General features: G+C 34.5%; 3 protein-coding genes across 11 annotated transcripts; 1 reads left to right on the top strand and 2 right to left on the bottom strand.

Moving 5' to 3' along the window:
• Window positions 1-1768: 1768 nt before the first annotated feature.
• LOC140968472 (MND1-interacting protein 1-like) lies at window positions 1769-6142 on the bottom strand. 2 transcript variants are annotated; one of them, XM_073429431.1, is made up of 3 exons: window positions 5879-6142; window positions 4007-5715; window positions 1769-2581 (listed from the first exon to the last, which is right to left on the bottom strand). In XM_073429431.1, the coding sequence occupies exons 2-3, from the start codon at window positions 5705-5707 to the stop codon at window positions 2060-2062; spliced, it is 2223 nt and encodes a 740-aa protein (XP_073285532.1). In that variant the 5' UTR covers window positions 5708-5715; window positions 5879-6142; the 3' UTR covers window positions 1769-2059. The 2 variants fall into 2 exon arrangements, with proteins under 2 accessions (XP_073285532.1, XP_073285531.1); XM_073429430.1 differs by having other exon boundaries at window positions 1770-2581; window positions 4007-5719; window positions 5879-6140.
• A 1662-nt stretch (window positions 6143-7804) lies between these two features.
• On the top strand, window positions 7805-11750 carry LOC140968437 (serine racemase). Of its 3 annotated transcripts, none has more exons than XM_073429381.1 (8): window positions 7805-8040; window positions 8307-8482; window positions 8625-8711; window positions 8791-9021; window positions 9551-9624; window positions 9710-9896; window positions 10283-10529; window positions 11479-11750. In XM_073429381.1, exons 2-7 carry the CDS (start codon window positions 8307-8309, stop codon window positions 10524-10526), a joined length of 999 nt encoding a protein of 332 aa, XP_073285482.1. In that variant the 5' UTR covers window positions 7805-8040; the 3' UTR covers window positions 10527-10529; window positions 11479-11750. The 3 variants fall into 3 exon arrangements, 2 of the variants coding, with proteins under 2 accessions (XP_073285482.1, XP_073285480.1); XR_012173776.1 differs by having other exon boundaries at window positions 7818-8044; window positions 10283-11367; XM_073429379.1 differs by having other exon boundaries at window positions 7819-8044.
• A 987-nt stretch (window positions 11751-12737) lies between these two features.
• Window positions 12738-17699, bottom strand: LOC140968490 (uncharacterized). Of its 6 annotated transcripts, none has more exons than XM_073429470.1 (10): window positions 17654-17699; window positions 17253-17480; window positions 16717-16917; window positions 16504-16626; window positions 16224-16261; window positions 16008-16122; window positions 13846-15900; window positions 13597-13752; window positions 13389-13519; window positions 12738-13158 (listed from the first exon to the last, which is right to left on the bottom strand). In XM_073429470.1, exons 2-10 carry the CDS (start codon window positions 17352-17354, stop codon window positions 12918-12920), a joined length of 3162 nt encoding a protein of 1053 aa, XP_073285571.1. In that variant the 5' UTR covers window positions 17355-17480; window positions 17654-17699; the 3' UTR covers window positions 12738-12917. The 6 variants fall into 6 exon arrangements, with proteins under 6 accessions (XP_073285571.1, XP_073285570.1, XP_073285573.1 ...); XM_073429469.1 differs by having other exon boundaries at window positions 17570-17699; XM_073429472.1 differs by having other exon boundaries at window positions 16717-16908; window positions 17253-17696.
• Window positions 17700-19572: the final 1873 nt, after the last annotated feature.

Raw genomic sequence — 19572 nt, forward strand, 5'->3', positions numbered from 1 at the left:
ATTATATGTATGTGACGATATTTTTTGAATGTAAATATATCTTAATATATATTTCCCTTATAAAACTAAAAATATATGCTATCCTACATTGTTTAACCCCTCCAAACCAAATTTATCTGGAAAAAAATCAACAAATATAATGTGATGAAAAGATGATTAATACATGAACTCTGATAGATCTTAATTAAGGAGTAAATTGTGACATGAACTGGTGTAGGTACGTACTTCCGTGAGACTCGAAAAATGTCCAGGTTCAACGCATGAAATAAAATCTTGACTTTTTATTCACCCAATGATTGGAAATAAAATAAATTATTATGTGGTTAAATGGAAGTTTTCTATACTTGCCAAACTGAATAAATTATTTTAAATGTGTCCCTCAACGTCTATATTATATTATTAAATTTGAAATTCTTAAATTAATTAATTTTTGGTGTCATGATCTATTTTAGTAATTATATATAACTTGCCAAACTGAATAAATTATTTTAAATGTGTCCCTCAACGTCTATACTATATTATTAAATTTGAAATACTTAAATTAATTAATTTTTGGTGTCATGATCTATTTTAGTAATTATATATATTAATAAAATATTAAAATTTTAATGCAAGTCATACGTAACTCAGCAGACAGAGTATTTGTTTTCTAAACACCAAGTTGTATGTTCAATTCTATTTGCGCTTTTAATTTTTATTTTCAGTGTAGTCTTTCATTATTTCTTATAATTATATTTTGATTCTCATTCAAATATGAACCAAATAAATTATAAAAAAATATTATATAAACATTGAACGTGTGCATCGATATATTAGTTAGCACATCTCTCTCTATTGATGGGCTTGGTTGAATAAAGTAGGATGATTTATCTATAATTGGTATATAATCTATAATTTATATGTATATACATATTATTATGCACACCATGTATGTGCTCGGTTGGTTACTTGTAAATAATCATGCTTGATACCCATAAAATAAACTATTTTAGTCATTTTAATGGACGGACAAAAATGTCTATTTTTTGTTCAATAAAAATAATTATAAAAAACTTATTTTAGTAAATTCTAAAAATAATTAAATAATTTTTAATCAAAGTTACTAACTTAAATATTTTAAAAATAATTAATTAAGTTAAAAATCTATACTAGTCTAAATTATGTCCAATTAACCAATAGCGACGAATAATTAACTAAAAATGAACTCGTTTCTAAAAAAAATTCTACACTTAACCCTTGTTGTCAATTCTCACCTGTTATTTCTCGTGCCATTCAACTTTTGTGAAAGGTTATCGTGACATTTTCATTAATATTATTAAGATTATAGTTACATTTATAAATATATATATATATATAAAAACCCTAATATTTTAATGTCAGATTTCAAATAAATATTTTTAGCTGTGTATTTAAAAATTGATTAACTTAAATTATTTCTCAAACAAATATTTGGATTGTAAATTTATTCCAATACATTTTTAATATCATGATACAGTAACTTTAGTTTAGATTGATACTTGAGTTAAACTATTAAAAAAACATTCGTTTTACTGTGACTAAAATGTCATGCGTGACATAAAATAATAGGTTAAAAATCAAAATTATCGAATAAGTAATCAAACAAATGAACACAACAATTCAAGAGAATTGAATTTGTAAAGTATATGATCAGAGACAATAAAACAATAGAGAGAGAGAATAAATTCACGAAATATGTTATTTGCCAAAACCTTTTATTTTTTAGCACAATTCAGCAAACAAGCAGAAGAGCAATGTGACTCGAGAGTCGAGATAAAAACATCCAAGACTTGCAATGGGGGAGATAAATACTCCAATTTGAAAACCAATCTTCAACGAAGTATGTATAATCAGGTAGCAAATGCAAAAGGTGTCTGATGATTAATTACTTGCAAATCTACCATGCCACTACAAGATAGCAAATAGAAAACAAGTAAAATGGTTCCAACAATTGTCCCTGAATTCCATAGAAAAGAGAAGATACACGAGTCTTCATCCAAGAAGTCTTCTGAGTATGTGACGTTGGGTTAATGGCACTATGTTAAGAGCTCGCCCCATAAACTCGAATCCTCTGTTCGATAGGAGCACGGCAATACAGACATGTAGCTCTTCCTTTCTTCCCATAGTTCTCGTTGCAATTGGTGCAAATAACTTGATGAGCGCAAGGCAGGAAAACTATGGAAACTTCATCCTCCATGCATATCATACAGTCCCTATCATGGACCACCTCTTTTTCTGGGGAATCATCTTCTAAAAGATCAAGCTCACGCAGCAAGGTTGTAATGTTTCTTCCTTGTAGGTTTGTGTCATCAGAGTTTTTCAGCATTGTATTGTTAGATTGATCTTCAACCTCTTTTGATTGTGCAGAATCTTTGAGGCGGGCGTATTCTTGCTCCAGCCTTCGAAGGTCATCCTTATGACGTTGGAAGTCGATCTCTATCTTAACACGCATAGATTCAAGCTTCCTTTTGTTATTAGCTTCAGATGCCTCTTTAAGGCGTCGTTCTTCTTCTAGCTTGGTGAGAACTTGCTCCTTTTCCTTTTGTTCTTGCCTCCACTTTTCCTTTCAGATAGAAAGAAAACAAAGACATAAATCAGATAAAATACTGGATCTCATTTCACCGTGTTGGGCTAGCAAATACTTTCCAATTGACAGAGTAATTCTTATAAAAAAAGAGCTAGACGGTGAGGAAAGAAATAAGCTGGCTACTCCAGTTGATGTTAATCACATAAACAAGGTTGCAGCAACGCGCCATAATTAAGAAAATGTAGATCATAGTATTATATAAATTATAAGAACGTCAAAAAGATTCATAACTCACAAAACATTGACCGATATCCAGGCATTTCAGATCTCAAGCCCATAAGTTTTCATTAAAATTAATTTATATGGATGGACTACAGGTTAGGCATAATACATGAAAATGGTAGTGCATAAACCTGTGTTTGGCAATAAGGATGTTGTAATCATGATAGTTCAAGAAGAAAATTAAGGGGGAAAAAATTAAAATTTTGAAGCAGTCCTCAGAGAATTAGACAATTAAAATTTACTGAGTAGTTTTTATCAAGGTATCATGAATGTGTCAGCTCGTAACATTTTCAGAACTTTGACGCACATTATGTGCGTTTTTCATACCCTTGTCCGACTATTTACTCCCACACATGTATCTAAATAAAATTATAACACCAACAAAATAAGAACCAGATAAACCATCAGAAGCAACTAAAATCATTGGACTAAATTATAATAAAAAGGGGAATAGACTGTAGCTGGATTAGACCGTCCTTGACACAGATATTACTCTCTATAAAGTTGCTAGTTCCGGCAGACAAATTGAATAACAAATTACAAGAGAAAATATCCATTACAAGAACATCTTTCGCATTATTAATTCCTCGTCATGGTTTTACCAAGCTATGCCAAATAATGCAATAACTCAGACCTTCTAATAGCAATCTTCTCACCACACACAGGAAAATCAGGTGATAATGACACTTGAGACCCCATCAACAAAGTTCAAGTACACCAAATAAGTACTAGTATAATACAACAATTTCCAGCCATGCCCTGAAAGAATATCTGAAATCCTGTAGATAATCAACTTGAATTTTTATGTCTAAATAAATTCATGTCAATACAAGCCATAGTTCAAGATAAGTGACATCACAAATGGACAAGATCTCGTCAGAAGGAAAGTAGGAGTGCCACATTGTCTTGACAATTCAGAATAGAATGAAAAAATGATTCATACTCAAGACCCTTGATAGCAACAACAGCAGGAAAATATGAAACCAAAAGCATGCACCCACGTGAAACAGTCAAAACATTAATTATGGGAAATACTGTTAAGTAGCATTGTCATAGAATGTAGCAGTTACATACGAACATGGGAGTACAGGCGAGATAATTTATGAAAACAATCAAAATAACATTTTCTGCACATGAAAATTTCCTGTTAGTATTTGGAAAGGTTGAAGTATCACATACCTCGGTATCCTTCGTGGCTACCTCGATGAGAGCCAACTCTTGCTCCAACTCTGATATCTTTTGTCTCTCTTCTGCAATATCCTCCTGCATTTTTGTTTTCTGTTTCTCCCAGGCCAAAAGCTTCTTGAGAAACTTTTTCTCTCTTTTCGCAACTTCCAAACAGGTGGCAACGGATTCAGATGCACTTAGTTTAGCCGCCTGCATTTCAGCTTTGATTTCCGCATTCTCGGTCTCAAGCTTTCTAACAGCAGCGTTTGCACGGTCCACTTGACCACTTGCCTTTCTTAAAGCATTCTCTGTCTCAGACACCCGCTTCATGGTGGAATCTTCAGGGGTTTGTTTCCCCTTTTTCAGCCGCTGGATCTCCTCTCTCTCCATTCTTAGAGTCTTAAGTTCGGTTAAATCATGGCTAAGCTTTCTCGCAGCTTGCACTGCCTTCTGCTGAGCCCATTCTTTACGTTCGTGCACTTGTTTCTCCAAGTCCTTTATCTGATGAATCAAACTCAAGATCATTTCATCTTTCTGATCCAATGGCAGTTGTTCTGTATTCTCATCAAGATTTAAGTCCCGAAACTTATTCATCACAGAGTTTATCACATCTTGATTCTTTTCATATTGGGATTCCTCACTGTTCCCAGCAAGAACCTCGACTTTGCCAGGTTCATTCGACAAATTCCCAGAAGACAAAGAGCTAGGACAAGCCTGTGACTGACTTTGAAAATGCTTCGAGTTTGCCCTAAATCCTGCAGCAAACATAGCAACGTTTCTCTTTAACAGATTCTTCATTGACGGGGTGAGATTAAACCTCCTAGGACACTCAATCTCTCTCTGTAAAGTCATGTCTGATGCATATGGAACAACTCCATTTGTCGGTAATTCGGACTTACCACAATTATCGAAACCCCAGCCGCTATGAAACTTACACATTGCTGGGGGAACCCCAACTGTTCCTCCATTGCTAACACCACTCTCAGAACTCGCAGTACCACTAACCAACCCACTCTCGCACCCATTCCCAGCAGACAATGGCGAGGCTTCCGGAATTTCCATCATGCTGGCACGGCCGACATGGAGATCGCTCATCAATAAACACCACATTGCGTCACCTTTACTCAGATGAGGCCTAACTTGTTGCAACAAACACACCATTCCCGTAAGTGAATACTCCTCCATCTGTCTCAAGTTCAAAAAAGTTACGGCCTCGGCCTCCTCATCATTCCCCTCGTTACACCCATCATTACTCAGATAAGCCAAAGAATTAGACAAAATATTAGTCAAAACATCCATCCCACCATAACAATGCCCATTTTTCAAAATGGCCTTTAAAGCAACTTCCTCATCATAACCCAATCCAACGAGTTTATTAATAGCCTCATTGTACAAGACCTCCAAATTCTTCAACAATACATCCTCCAATTGTTCCTCCGTGCAGTACCCCCACCCATGATCATCAAGTCCTGAGCTCGAACTGAAATTCGGGTTCAGGCTCAGGCTTAGGCTCAGGTTCGGGTTCGGGTTCGGGTTCGGGCCTTGGGCCAAAACATTGATGGCAGTTTGGTAATAACCGGGTTTAGCCTCAGATGTATTTTCCGATTTCTCCATATCACCTTGTGCCATGGGATTAAAATGATCCAATTCGGGCTTCGCTGATCCCGCCCTCCGGTTAGCCCGAATATGTTTCTCTTTCAGCGTACGGCCCATTTGAGAATCTAACTGATAATCCAGTCGAAAATAAACAATCAGACACAAGAACCATACAAGAACATAAATCGAAAATCAAAACAAAAAATCGTCTATATACAAATCCACATACACAAACACTAAATGTACGCAGAAAGAAAAAAGGAAACAGAGAAAGAGAGAAAAACTTACGGATCAGGTGATTATCCTGATTTTAGGGTTTCGACAAAAAATATGAACTGGTGTGAATTTTGTGATTGTGGGCAGTGAAGGGTATGATATATATTTGGCCTTGTTATGCTTGGAGAGTAGGATTTCATGCCAGGCGGCATGGACCCATTTGGAGCAAGACCCGGGTCGGGTTGAACATCTCGTAATATGAACAAAATTGCAAAATCATACCTTTAGTATGTCCGAATTTGGATCAAAATGATGTATAGAATGCAAAATTCAGCCGGCCATGTTTAGAAAAGGGTAAAAATGATATATTGGTTATTTTGATACAATCAACTATGAGTTTTTGTTTATCGTCGGAACGCAGACTTTAAGGTTATCACAGACTTAAATTTTTATCAGAATAATACGTTTCCGACAAACTTTAAGATTATCGCAGACTTAAATTTTTATCAAAATGATATGTTTCCGACAAACTTTAAGGTTATCACAGACTTAAATTTTTATCAGAATGATACCTCGATTTTTAATCTAATTTATTATATTTTTTGTCTCAATTATGTGTTTTCTTTCGATGAACTGTCGGAGAGCAAAAATGTATCATGTCTGGCTTTTACCATGACTGATTGAGTGGCTCTGCTACCAGATAATCGTTCTGTATTCATGGTCAACTAAGATAAACTTTTTCTCGTGATTTGAATTTAAATTTTTTGTTATCTTTTGTAGTGTTTTTCAGAATTTTCGTTCGCTGATAAAATCTTTGATATGAGATACATAATTAAGCGATCAATCAAATAAAAAAAGTAGAGACGATGGCCAACAAAAAGCTGATACAAGAATCGTAACATAAATCTTGTTAATGGCCATCGGACACAACAATTTTTTAGGTAGTTATAGATATGCAAAATGAAACGTTGATTATTTAATATTGGAATTTATGATTTTATCGTAACATCAAGATGCAAACTTCTACTGCATCACAAAATTAAATTTGCATCAAAATGGTATATTAGTTATTTTATTTTGCTCAGTTACATATTTTTTTAAACATATCGTTGTTATGCAAAATATAGTACGTTATAGATCTAATTTTAGATCAAAATGGTATATCAGTTATTTTACCATGATTGATCAAATGCTTATTTTTACCATTTAACCGGTGATAATAACGGTTTGTTTGATACATTATCAAACAATAAACTAGAGTATTTATCTTGTGAGACAGTCTCACTAAATAAATGACTACACATGTTTTTAAATGAAAAATAATTGTCATAAAACATCAAGTCCGATTTATATATACAAATGGTTGAAAAATATAGGAATCAAATCTAGATAATCCACATTCGAGCCCAAACTCAATTTCTTTAGTTTCCAATAGAGGAGTTGCTTGATTTGCTATATGCATACAAAATTAAATAGAAGAGGGGTTAGTCTATGTTACATCAGAAGATGGTATACTCTGAATACATCAAACACAAGAAAGAATTTTATCTTACCAATTTTAGCCATAAAATTTCGGCAAACGTTGATTCAAAACTAAATCAAAAGAAGGGAAAAAACACATTTAATTTATGGATTTTTTTCATTGCAATGAGTATATAAATAAAATCAAGAATATTGTGTTAATTTATGGATTTTTTAATTGCATTTACAATAATTAAGATATATTGAGTATAATTAGATAAAGATGGCTCCTGAAAATACCGCTCTGTCAGATTATTTTCGTTCCCTACTTCTATATTTTTATTATTAGCAATTTGGATAACAATTTCGTCTCAACTATTATGTATTCTAGTAGTTTTATTTGGAGCAAAAAATGGATTCACGTGTGCTGATGACCGTCAACTAGTTGAACGATAGAGACGAAAACAAGACACGGTCTAAAATTTGAGAATATAATTAGCACAATGCAAAACTTGAGATACAAAATTGCAAATAAGTCAAAGTACAAAGATATAATTATTGTTTAGCCCCTATGTTATTGATAATTTCAACGGCTCCAGGCGGAGCATAATTGGCTGGACTCGAACTCGGAGATACGGGTCCTGCCGGGGAACCCTTATTTCAAGAACCAAAGCTGATAATTATATTTGGCAATCAACGCCATCAATTCTTGAATGCACCTACGTACGGAAGTGAGCTTTGCGGAGTTGTCTTGTTAACCAGACGTCTGTACTGTAAGTGCTCCATTTTGGTTTGTTGTTTGTTTGGCTAATGTTACTAAGTTTCTGCTGGGAGTCTTTGAGTTATCCGTTGATTTTTCCTTGTTTCGATTGGAAAGAGTGATAGTTACCTCTCTGCCCTCCCATGGGTTTCTAATCTTACCCGTTCTGAAAACCCATTATCTGTTTTTAAAAGTTTAGATGAAATGCATTTGGGTTACTTGAATGAATTTAATATATCTCAAGTTGGATGAACAAAACTGTCTCATGAATGGTAGCAGATGGAAGCGAAATCCAAAGTTTCTGGTGCTAAATATGCTGCTGACATAACTTCAATAAGGGAAGCACAGGAACGCATCAGCCCATACGCATACAAAACTCCAGTCTTGTCCTCGGAGACTCTAAATTCTATCTCTGGAAGAAAACTTTACTTTAAATGTGAATTGTTTCAGAAAGGGTAAGGATTCGAATACGGATTAGTGATCAAATTTAGATTATGTTATACATCTTATCATTATACAGTCCTATTACTCACATGCTGACATTTTTAATGATTTTTATTTTCAAGTTAATTGTTTGTTCTTTCCTTGTCACACTAGAGGAGCTTTTAAATTCCGAGGTGCATGCAATGCTGTATTTTCACTTACAGACGATGAAGCAGCTAAAGGTGTCGTAACACATAGCAGGTTAATTCTAAGTTCACGAAAATTTTATCATTTAATTCCTCTATATACTGATCCTAATGCTGAACTGTCTGGAATATAGCGGTAATCATGCTGCAGCACTTTCTTTGGCTGCAAAACTGCGAGGAATAGCTGCACATATAGTGATTCCGAAAAACGCTCCAAGATGTAAAGTTGAGAATGTGATGCGTTATGGTGGTCAGATTGTTTGGAGTGAGGCAGCTGTTACATCTCGGGAGAATGTTGCCTCCAAGGTTATGCAAGATTCCGGGGCTGTTCTCATTCATCCATATAATGACGGGCGTATCATGAGGTAGATATCCTGGAGTATTATGTCTTTTTATTCAATAAAAAATTATTAGTTTTTGTATGCAACATAGACTTGTTCTTTGTTGTGCATCAGGTTATGTGCGTAATTTTGAGTGCCACTTATCTGCTACCAATCAAAACGATTGTCCATGAACAACGCGTTTTTTTAGAAACAATATTAATGATTGTCTGCAACAAATGTTTTAAGACTTGTTATTCTGCTTGAGATACTGTTCCATGCCCTTGTCTCTCCTCTCACATTCAAAATGTTTGTTAAGTTATGAGATAACAAGATTTAGATCAAGCACGAGCTTTGAAGTTACGTATTTAATTGCATTCAACTTTCCAACCAAATGCTACACCTTTTTTGATTCAACGTAGTTTATTGTCATACTCTTCCAACCAAAAGAAGAATTATACAGAAGGATGCCTGTGTTATCCATTACTGGGCCTAGCATCCTAGGAAATAAATGAGAAGTTAAAAACATCCACAAAAATACTTACTTTGACTTAATGGAATGACTTGCTTTCAGTGGACAGGGAACTGTATCTCTGGAGTTCTTGGAACAAGTTCCTCAACTTGACACCATAATAGTTCCAGTTAGTGGTGCGTTAACTCTCTCCACGAGCCATTCCTTCCAGAATGTTACATGGTCTTTTAAAAGTTTATACATTTTTGCCTTGAATTGTAGGGGGCGGTTTGATTTCAGGGGTGGCAATCGCTGCCAAGTCCATTAATCCTGCAATCCGGATATTGGCTGCTGAACCGAGGGGTGCAGATGATGCTGCTCGATCCAAGGAAGCTGGTAGAATTGTAACTTTACCCGAAACCAAGACCATAGCTGATGGTCTTCGAGCTTTTCTTGGAGATCTTACATGGTATAATAGCTAGTGTTAAAACTATTGTTGGATTACTTCCCCATAGCTTGACTTCAGGGAAAAGTAAGTGGTATCTAATGTGGAAGTATGATCAGAGAATGCACTTCACGATCTCATTATATTTCATAAAATGGTCCTGAGTGATTATTTGTCAACTTATCTCACCACGTACGTAACCAGAATCCACATGTACGTGTTTCATATCAAACTCAGGCATATATTCTCTGGTCTATATCCTACCTGCGAGAGAATGTAAATGTATTGAAGTACAAAGCTATTGTTTCCGACTTCTAAGAATTGGAACTTTTGAAGAAAGTGATTTATAGCAGTTAATATCATGCCTAAAAAAGCTGAAAAATCTGTATGTCTTGTGATTTGCATTTAAGGCCTGTTGTTCGAGATTTGGTGGACGACATCATCATAGTCGAGGACAAGGAGATAATAGAAGCAATGAAACTTTGTTACGAAATTCTGAAGGTCACGGTGGAGCCAAGCGGAGCCATTGTCTTGGCAGCTGTTCTATCCCACAATTTCAAGAACAATCCTAAATGGAGAGACTGCGGAACCATAGGCCTTATACTCTCAGGAGGCAATGTTGATTTGGATGTGCTCTGGAAAGCCTTCAGTTGATGAGTATGTTTCATTTTGTCCAGAAATCTCAAAACTTTGTGTACTTTTTTTAACAAGATTAACTTTGTGTATCATTGTCTTTTAAAAAAATAAAAATAAAAATTTGTGGCGACAAGTTGATTTTTAATATGAAACTAAATCAGCCACTATTCCACATCTAGGTCCGCCCTGAAAGAACTTGAGAAAGATTTTGTAATAATAATAAAATGATATCCGGATAGTTGGTGATCGTACAAATAGAGTAGAGTTGTCAAATTGGGCTAGAGATGTCGGGCCGTGCCAGCTTGTCGTTAATAATGACGGGCTGCGACGGGTCTTGTACCGGTCCACCCTATTAGCGCGTTTTGATATCTCTATAAATTATTGAAACATAAGTTGTAAATTATCAAACTTTTATTTTTGTTAAAAACAAATCATTCTTTGGAAAAAATACAATATTTCTACTTTCTGGAGAGAAGAATCCTGTACACGTTTTTACGTTAATTTAATTATTTTTAAAATACAACTCAAGAAGTTTTACTTAAAAGGAATGGTGATCTGTACAATATCATGACTATAGTAGGTGATTAACATTATCTCCAAAGGTAAATTTTAATAATTAACAAATCCCTCGATTATTATTTTACTAGGTTAATTACGATTAGCACAATCTTCTATTTAGTCTTAAAGATTTGGTTCTTTAAATAAAAAGATATCGAGTTATGCTGTTATATATATGTGTGGGAGTAGTCCCATTCAGATATACTATTCAGAGATCAGTATTTTTGAATCATAAAAATTAAGCCAATGGCCAGGCTCACCATAGCCTTCTTTGTTGCTTTTGCCCTCATTTTGGCCTCAGGTGATATTTATGATCTCTAATTTGACTCGATCCTAAGTGTATGGTCGAATAAATCTTTTTATTAATATATTATATATATGAATCTAATGGGGTGATTTGGATTTGATTCAGGGGTTGCTGATGCATCGAGTCCGATCCCGAGTCCCGGTTTGAGGACGAATGGGATTTGCGTGGATGGTTTGGGGATATGCCGGGATCGAGACGAATATGAATGCAAGTATGCGTGTTATAAGAAATGGGAACACTTCAATCCACAGGGGTACTGTCAAGATACCCCTGGATTCCCACCTTTGTGTTATTGCCAGCATACCTGCCCAAATTAATTAAATAAATAAATTTGCTTTTATTTCATCATAATAATATAAATATATTTGGGATCTTTCTTTCATTCTTTCCACACCATTTCTTGATGACCCCACCCGTTCGATAAAGCAGTGTGTAAATGATATATCCTAATTCATTTCATTTTTCCCCGATATGATATTGCCCAAGTAATTAAAATTAAAAGGGTGTTTATTAATTTTAATTAAAAATAACAAAATGATATAATGTGCTTGAATTGGGCGAAGCAAGTTGACCTTGTTTTTTTTTAAAAAATAAAAATAAAATAGTACTTTTTAAAACAAAGTAGTAGCAAAACATTTATAGCATATAGGAAACATTAGTGTTTTTTTAGCTAAGATTTATTATAATTGAATATCAAAATCAAGACCCAAATTTGAAATATATTGTACAAGATATTGAATAACTGATATAAGAATAACTTGGACACATTCCGATGTGTGTGAATAAGTTGAGCAAGGCTTTTACTTTGTTAATTTCGAACTGAATGGGGATCAAATTCTGAGCGGCTTGAAAAATCGGCGGAAAATTAGTTCAATATATAAAAAATGCGATCAAATTCAGTTTTTATATACCAAAAAATTATGAATAATAACTTCTAATAATGGCCAAAAGACCTAATTTTATACATTAAAAATTCATCTAAAACCCCATAAATAGAATAGAAACCCGCTCTTCCGAAAACAGAAATGTCTTTTATGTGAATTTCTTTGTTTACATACATATATATCCACTACTGATTAAAGTATCAAAATCGTTTTTGATGTCATGGTAAATTTTTCCTTTTTATTTGTATTCTCTCTCACGTTTGATGTGACTATAAATAAAAGACAAAAGGCATGCACTACTCGAACTTGCTGGTTAATATAATCAAAAAGACAAAAGGCATGCATTACTCGAACTTGCTGGTTAATATAAAACACAGACTTTACTCGTTTCTATACATAATCCCAAACAGATTATTACATTGCATAAAAGAAAGGACCAAAAAAAAAAAGAAAGACGTGCATAGGCATATACAGTGTACATGATGAAATGATCACTTTACTTGTGTATTATTTTACGTTCAACAACTGAAAAAATTAAGAAATAGTATGAATGAAGAAACCATATTTTGCAATTTACAAAAGATATTACTCCGCAAAATGCACCTTCAAAACCTGGTTAATTTACCTATACACACAGAACACAGACTACTAATGCACCTGTTATGGCCTCTTCTTTGCATTCTTAAGGTTGCGTAATCTCATAACAAGCTGCTGTCTTTCACCTTCTACCTCTGCAAACTTTAGGCTTATTTCTGAATATCTGCCCTGCATTTCCTTCAACTCTTCTTCCATTAAATTGTTCTTCTCCTTTAGTGATGCCATTTCGTTTCTCTTTTCGTCCACATCTCCCATGGTACTCGTGGAATCCTTTAGCACCGTCTTGGATAAATTTGGATCTTTCCTGCAGTGGCAAATGCATTGAAAAGGTCAAGTCATTTTTGTATTCAATCTTGAACTCGGATAGACTAAAAGTCAGAGCTCGTTCTATTACATTCTAGCTTATAAACTGAGCTCCGCTTTATTCAAAGTTCAAGTCTAATTTATACAGTCAATCAAAGAAAATAATTACGGATGTTCGATACAAATGTATCTATATTTTTTAGGTAGCTTGAGTTAGATTTGTAGTCATACCAGTTAGTTGATGACATTGCAGAATCGTTTATGGGGGACGTATTGAACATTTTGCTCAATTGTTCATCACTTTTGGTCGATTCTTGGTTTGATGTACAATTTCCAGCCCCATTTGCCTCTGGCGCGACCATCTGCTTCACAGGAGACAGCTCGTGTCACAATTTCCAACAAATTTCTTATGAAAGCTGCAAACGGCTAAATTACAAACCTTTTCAACAGCATTTTCAAAAAGAAGAGCGCTGCTTTGGTCGAGCACTTCCAGTCTCTCTTCTAACTCCCGAATTTCGTTTTGAAGTTCTTCTTCCCTCTCTAAGAACGAGTTACTCAATGTTTCTAGAGCCGTTTCTTTTAACACAATTTGGCCCTTTCACCATAGAGATGGTATTAGAAATTCTAAAGTAGCATTAAAGCATATTAAAGATGGTGAACTCCATATTGTTCTATAACATAGGTTTACCTCAATCAACTTTATTCGCTCCTTAAGATTTGCAACGACTTTGTTTCCACGAGGGAGACGTGTGGATTTATTTCCTCTACCATCGATATCCTTCGTCTTCTTCTCCATGCTCTTGAGCGCATCTTCCCTCTCCCTTAGATCATTTTGTAACTGCAGAACTTGCTCTTTCAATTTCTCATTTTTTAACTTATCATCAGATAAATTATGTGTCAACACGTTGTACTGAGACTGAAGAGTGTCGAGCTCTGACTGCAAATTTTCAGCTATCAATTCTTTTTGTTCCAAAAAACATCTCATTTTGTTTAGTTCCTTTTGCAACACTTCGGCTTCATTCTTTACCAATGTGACAGAGATTTCCAGTTCAGCTCTTTCATTATTCCCTCGCTCCATTAGGAACTCCATTTCATTAGTTGATTTTCTCAATTGTTCCAACTCCTCTTTAATCGTTAAAATTTCCTCCGAGAGGAGCCTCTCAGTTTCTTTAGCTTGAGTTTTCTGTTGTTCCATTAATGCCATGTTGCTTGAAAGCTGATCCAATCTGGCCTCATAATGATCCTTGATCGATTCGTGTTCTTCAGAAGCATTTGCAAGCATTTCATCAAGACGTATTTTCTCAAAACGCAGCTCGTTTGCTTCAGCGAGAGCTTTGATTGCCATTTTCTCATTGGCTTCAAATGTAGATGCCATCTGCACAGAAAGCCTTCTAAATTCGTCCTGAAGTCTCTCTGCGGTGTTTGCATTTTGCCACCGTGTTTTTCTCAATGTTTCCTCGGCTCTTATTGCTCTTTGTTCTTGCTCAACTTTGGAGCACATAAGAGCTTCAACATCAGCTTCAAATCCCCGTGCCTGCTTTTTGAGCTCCTCCTCTAAGCCCTTGGCATGAGATTCAAGTTCACTTATCGTGACCAATGAACCAGTAAATTCTTTAGATCTTACTTTAAGATCATTTTCCAAATTTTCTATCTGGGATTCAAGTTCATGTGCGGTAGCATAAGAGGATGAACATTCATACTGAATTTTGAGTTGTTCTTGAATCTGGTTCTGTTCTAGCCTATATGACATTTCATGATTTTCCTGTTTCAAAATCTCGTAATCGAGGGCAAGCTGCTCCATTTGCAACTCTAATTCATCTTTGTCCCTCCTGAAGATTTCTATTTCGCCACGTAAATCCACCATCTGCTGTTCAAGAAGATAGGCTTCCTTCGACCCACTGTGGTCATTCACGAGCTCCTCTAGTGCCTTCTGTTCCTCATCATCCGTTTCAATCACATGGTCCACCTCGCAGGACTTTTTATTGGTGTCAATTAATGCCAAATATCTGTTGGAGAGGCTAGATATTTCTTGATTTTTATTTTCCAACATCTCGTCCAGATCTTGCACCGCAAGAATTAACTCCGCGTTAGATTCTTGTGTCTTCTGAAGTTGAATTCGAAGGTTGTCATTGAATTCTTTTGTGTGATTTAGTTCTTGCCGGAGCTCTTTAACAAGTATCCGAGAATCTTCTCCCTCAAAATTCAAATGGTATTGTCTCTGAAAACCTTCAAGCCTTTTACATTCTTCCTTTAAAGCACTATTCTCCTCTTTCAAGACAACAATCTCCAGTGAGAGGTCCTGCCCTCGTTTACTCTCTTTCACTATCTGTTTCCGAAGAGCCTGCAATTCTAACTCAGACATCTCGGCTTGTCTGGATAGAGCAGCAACATTGGATTGAAGATTTTTGACCACATCTGACGATGATTCAGAATGCTGACGTAGAGAGGTCTCTCGTGGAGTGCTGGAAGAGTCGTCTGTACTTGCTTCAAGGGCTGAATTTTCAATCCAGTCCCATTGAGATCTATGATGCTCTTCATAAATACCTTTCATTCCATCGCATTTGGCTCCTTGAGATTCATCATTCCCGCAATGAATACTATGATTTTTTATCTGGGGTTCCCAAGGCGTGTCAATTCCTGAGCTGCTTACAGAACTTGATAACGTAACATCAGATTCACTAGATGTTCGACCATTCCTTTTTGGTTCAGAAATTTGTGTATTATCTTGGTTGAACCGTGCGTCCTGTTAGTGAAGAACTTTTAGAACTATTCGCCCACATTCAATATAACACACAGACAGGTGAACATAGTAAATAAGAAAGAGCCATTAGCTCAAAAACAAGGGATTATCTCAACCTCAAACGAATTGTCTTTTGTGGTTTCATCTATGTCGTTATTGAGAAATTGTGCCCTCAAGCTGTGATCTTTTGAATTCATTTTCACATTCTCTATTTCTTCAAGATCTCTGCAAAGAGTGAACAAGTTAAATCGATCATCCTAGTGGCAATGGACGTTCAAATGGTAGATGGAGATGAAGATGAAGATGCAATCGATTCTTATTAGCACCTTTGATCGATAGACTCCTGTATCCTCTGAATCGACACCTGTGGAGACACATTAATTCAAATGATAATCCTTCCAAAAATACAATGTAAAAATTATTCAGAAATCCATTGATCACGAGTACTTTATCGTCATCGATTTGTGGAACATTTCCATGCATGATACCAACTAAAAAGTAGACACATTTTAGTAATCTAAACATGGAAACTATTATTCGTTTTACGTAGGTACTGCTCTCCAGGATCCTAGTTCGTTCCTCGCATAGAACGGATAAGAGACCTACGTGCAATATGGCTTCCGAATGTGAATTCTCAAGGGGAAGCGACACCAATGTGACCTTATTAGCCTCAGCATAACTCGAAAAATCAATGGAGGCTTCTCCAATACGTCCAGCTTTAGGCGGCCCCTATGGCACACCAAGAAAAGAACTATTCAGTATTCACACAAACTATTCACTTGGCAGTAAAGTAGAGCTAAACTTCAGGGCGTCTCTTACCATTCCGACAACAAAATTGTATTTCCTCTCATGAATCTTCCCTGATTTCGGCTCCCGATTAAACTTCACAGTTTCATACACAGGATTCTCCCATAAACACCTTCCATCGCGAGCTACAGCCTTATCGGATTTCGCTGTTGGCTTTCCAGTATCAGCAGGAATAAGAGATACCATCAATTCATCCCCTACCACCTTCGTCAACTAAAGATTCAATAGGTAAATCATATAGATCACCAAGATTAACATCATTTTCTTACAAAAATTGAATAATGTTTCTTTTTTTTCCAAGAAAACGATGCAAAGGAGTAGTTAATAAACAACAATGCAAACATGATTCCTTAATCTGAAATAAATTTACATAGTAGATGCAAACACTTTCTTCCAAGAATGAAAAACAGATTAAAAAAATTGGAATATTGACGAATGGATCGAAACACAACAATGCTTATACAGCAAGAATTCAATCTTGAAACGGATTTCTTCCCCAAACCAAGAAAAAAAAATTTTAAATCAGAAAACTCAAATGAACATTATACCTGAGCTGCGTGAAACTGCAACTTGAAAACAGCTTTCAATTTGTTCTTGTCGCTCCTCCATCGCGCCGACTTGAACATTTTTGCTAATTTACCTTCATTCATACATCATATCTTTCCTAGCCCAACCCCAAACCAGCCGGAGCTCCGGCGTGCATTCCCAGAAAACCACCATTCAATTCAAAACACACAAATGCACCCAAATTCCATGTGCCCACTTCAAGTTTAAACCTGAGAAAAGATTAAAACAACTAAAATGCTGGATTACAGAGGCAATGCTGTGCGAAACCAAGTTAAAAAAACGGAAAACTGGCACCGACAATGAATACCCAGAAACAAAAAATAAAGATCGAATTGATGGGCATGGCCAAGCAGATCTAAAAACAAGAGATTTTTCTTGTTACTTTGCTGGTTGTTCCAGCTATAACTCCATCAGTGGTGAGCTCTCTCTATCTATACGTATGACGTGCATGTAATTGTTTAATACACTCCTTTAAGAGTGACTGAGATGCGAGCAGGTGTGTAATTATTCTGTATTATTTTTTTATTATATTTTTCTACCATTTTACTGCTATCTTTTTGATTTATTTATATATAATATCTTTGTTTCTAATTTTCCTGTTAATTCAATAAATTGCATTTTATTTCTCATTTAATATTATTATGGGTGTTTGAAAAAGTTCTTATAAAATATTTTCATAATGGTTTTTTTAAAAATAAAATTTATAAAAAAATTTAAATTTTTTTAAGACTTAAACATGTATTTGAACAAATATTCTATAAAATATATTTATAACTAAAAATAATTAAGAATATATTTAAACAATTATTCTGTAAAATCTTTTAATTATAAATTTTTTTTTTTTGGTTTGCGATTGAAAGGTTTTTTCTTTTTCTTTTTTTTTTATTGTTTTTTTTTTCCTTATCCTCATTTAAAGTACGATTAGATATAATTTCAAAAATAATCACCCGGTTTTGAGTCTTTTGACCAGTATTTCGACCCGCACTTATTTTTTCTAAACTCTCTTTTAATAAAATCACATTTTAAAAAATAATTTACCAAAATGTTGAACATTTGTTCACTTATGAAAAACTAAAAACATTTTAAAATTATCCGTCCAAATAGAGCCTATATTATTTATGTTTAAAAGTACTCGCAATGAGAATTTATTATAGATTAATCCAAGTGTCAAAATTTCACTATATCATTGGGATGATACACCTCAGACGTAGCTCTTACAAATGTTTCAAATCGAATTTTAAAACTAATAAAGAATAATTTATAAACTTAAAAAAGTTATATCATTTAATTAAATAGACAAATCTTTTGAGATAATCATTTATTAGATTCATGGCAAAAATTTGTGTAAGACAGTCTCACGGGTCGTATTTTGTGAGACGGATATCTTATTTGGGTCATCCATGAAAAAGTATTACTTTTTATGTTAAGAGTATTACTTTTTATTGTGAATATCGTTAGGATTGACCCGTCTCACAGGTAAATATTCGTAAGACCGTCTCACAAAAGATCTACTATAGATTTATAACCTAACATTAACGAAGTATTGGCAAAATGAAAATGTAAAATCCTAATTATTGGATCCCAGAAGTAGGGAGTAGGAGTCCATAATTGATTGTTATTAGTTTGCAAGTTTTTTTTCCCACCGACAATATTGCTTCCAGATCCACGTTTGGAATCTCCGACGATATGAGGTTACGTAAATAGTTTCCTAAAATTAGGCGATTAGTTTATGTTCTGAAAATGATCTTTTAACTTTGAAAATGCCACTCTCCCCGATTATTTTAACTAATTTCAAAAAACAATATTAAATGTTTTGTATATTTATTACAACACAAAAACTCCCTAAAACCGTCTCTCGAAATAATTTTGTGAGTTAGATATCTTATTAGATCGGGTCGAACATCTCATATATAATTATGTGAAACCATCTCACAAAATATATTTAAAATATACACAAAAACTCATATAAAATGGTCTCACAATTCAATTTTGTGAGACATGTCTTCTATCCGATCCAATTAATAATTTTTTTTAATTTTTATGCTAAAAATATTACTTTTCATTTTAAATATAAATCAGGTAGATCCGTCTCACAAAAATTGATATATGAAATCTTCACACAATATACTTACTCAAAAATATATATATATGTTGGATATGGAATAGAGCTAATATATTTACTAGGATAGACTTTTTTAACTTCAAAATTTTATTTGTGATTGAAAAAAATGAATTGATAGATATTTTATTAACGAATAAACTTATTCATGTAATCAGATATTTTAAGATTAAGTAGTTTGA

Source organism: Primulina huaijiensis, unplaced genomic scaffold, assembly GCF_012295235.1.
Source record: "Primulina huaijiensis isolate GDHJ02 unplaced genomic scaffold, ASM1229523v2 scaffold37281, whole genome shotgun sequence".
NCBI lineage: Eukaryota > Viridiplantae > Streptophyta > Magnoliopsida > Lamiales > Gesneriaceae > Primulina > Primulina huaijiensis.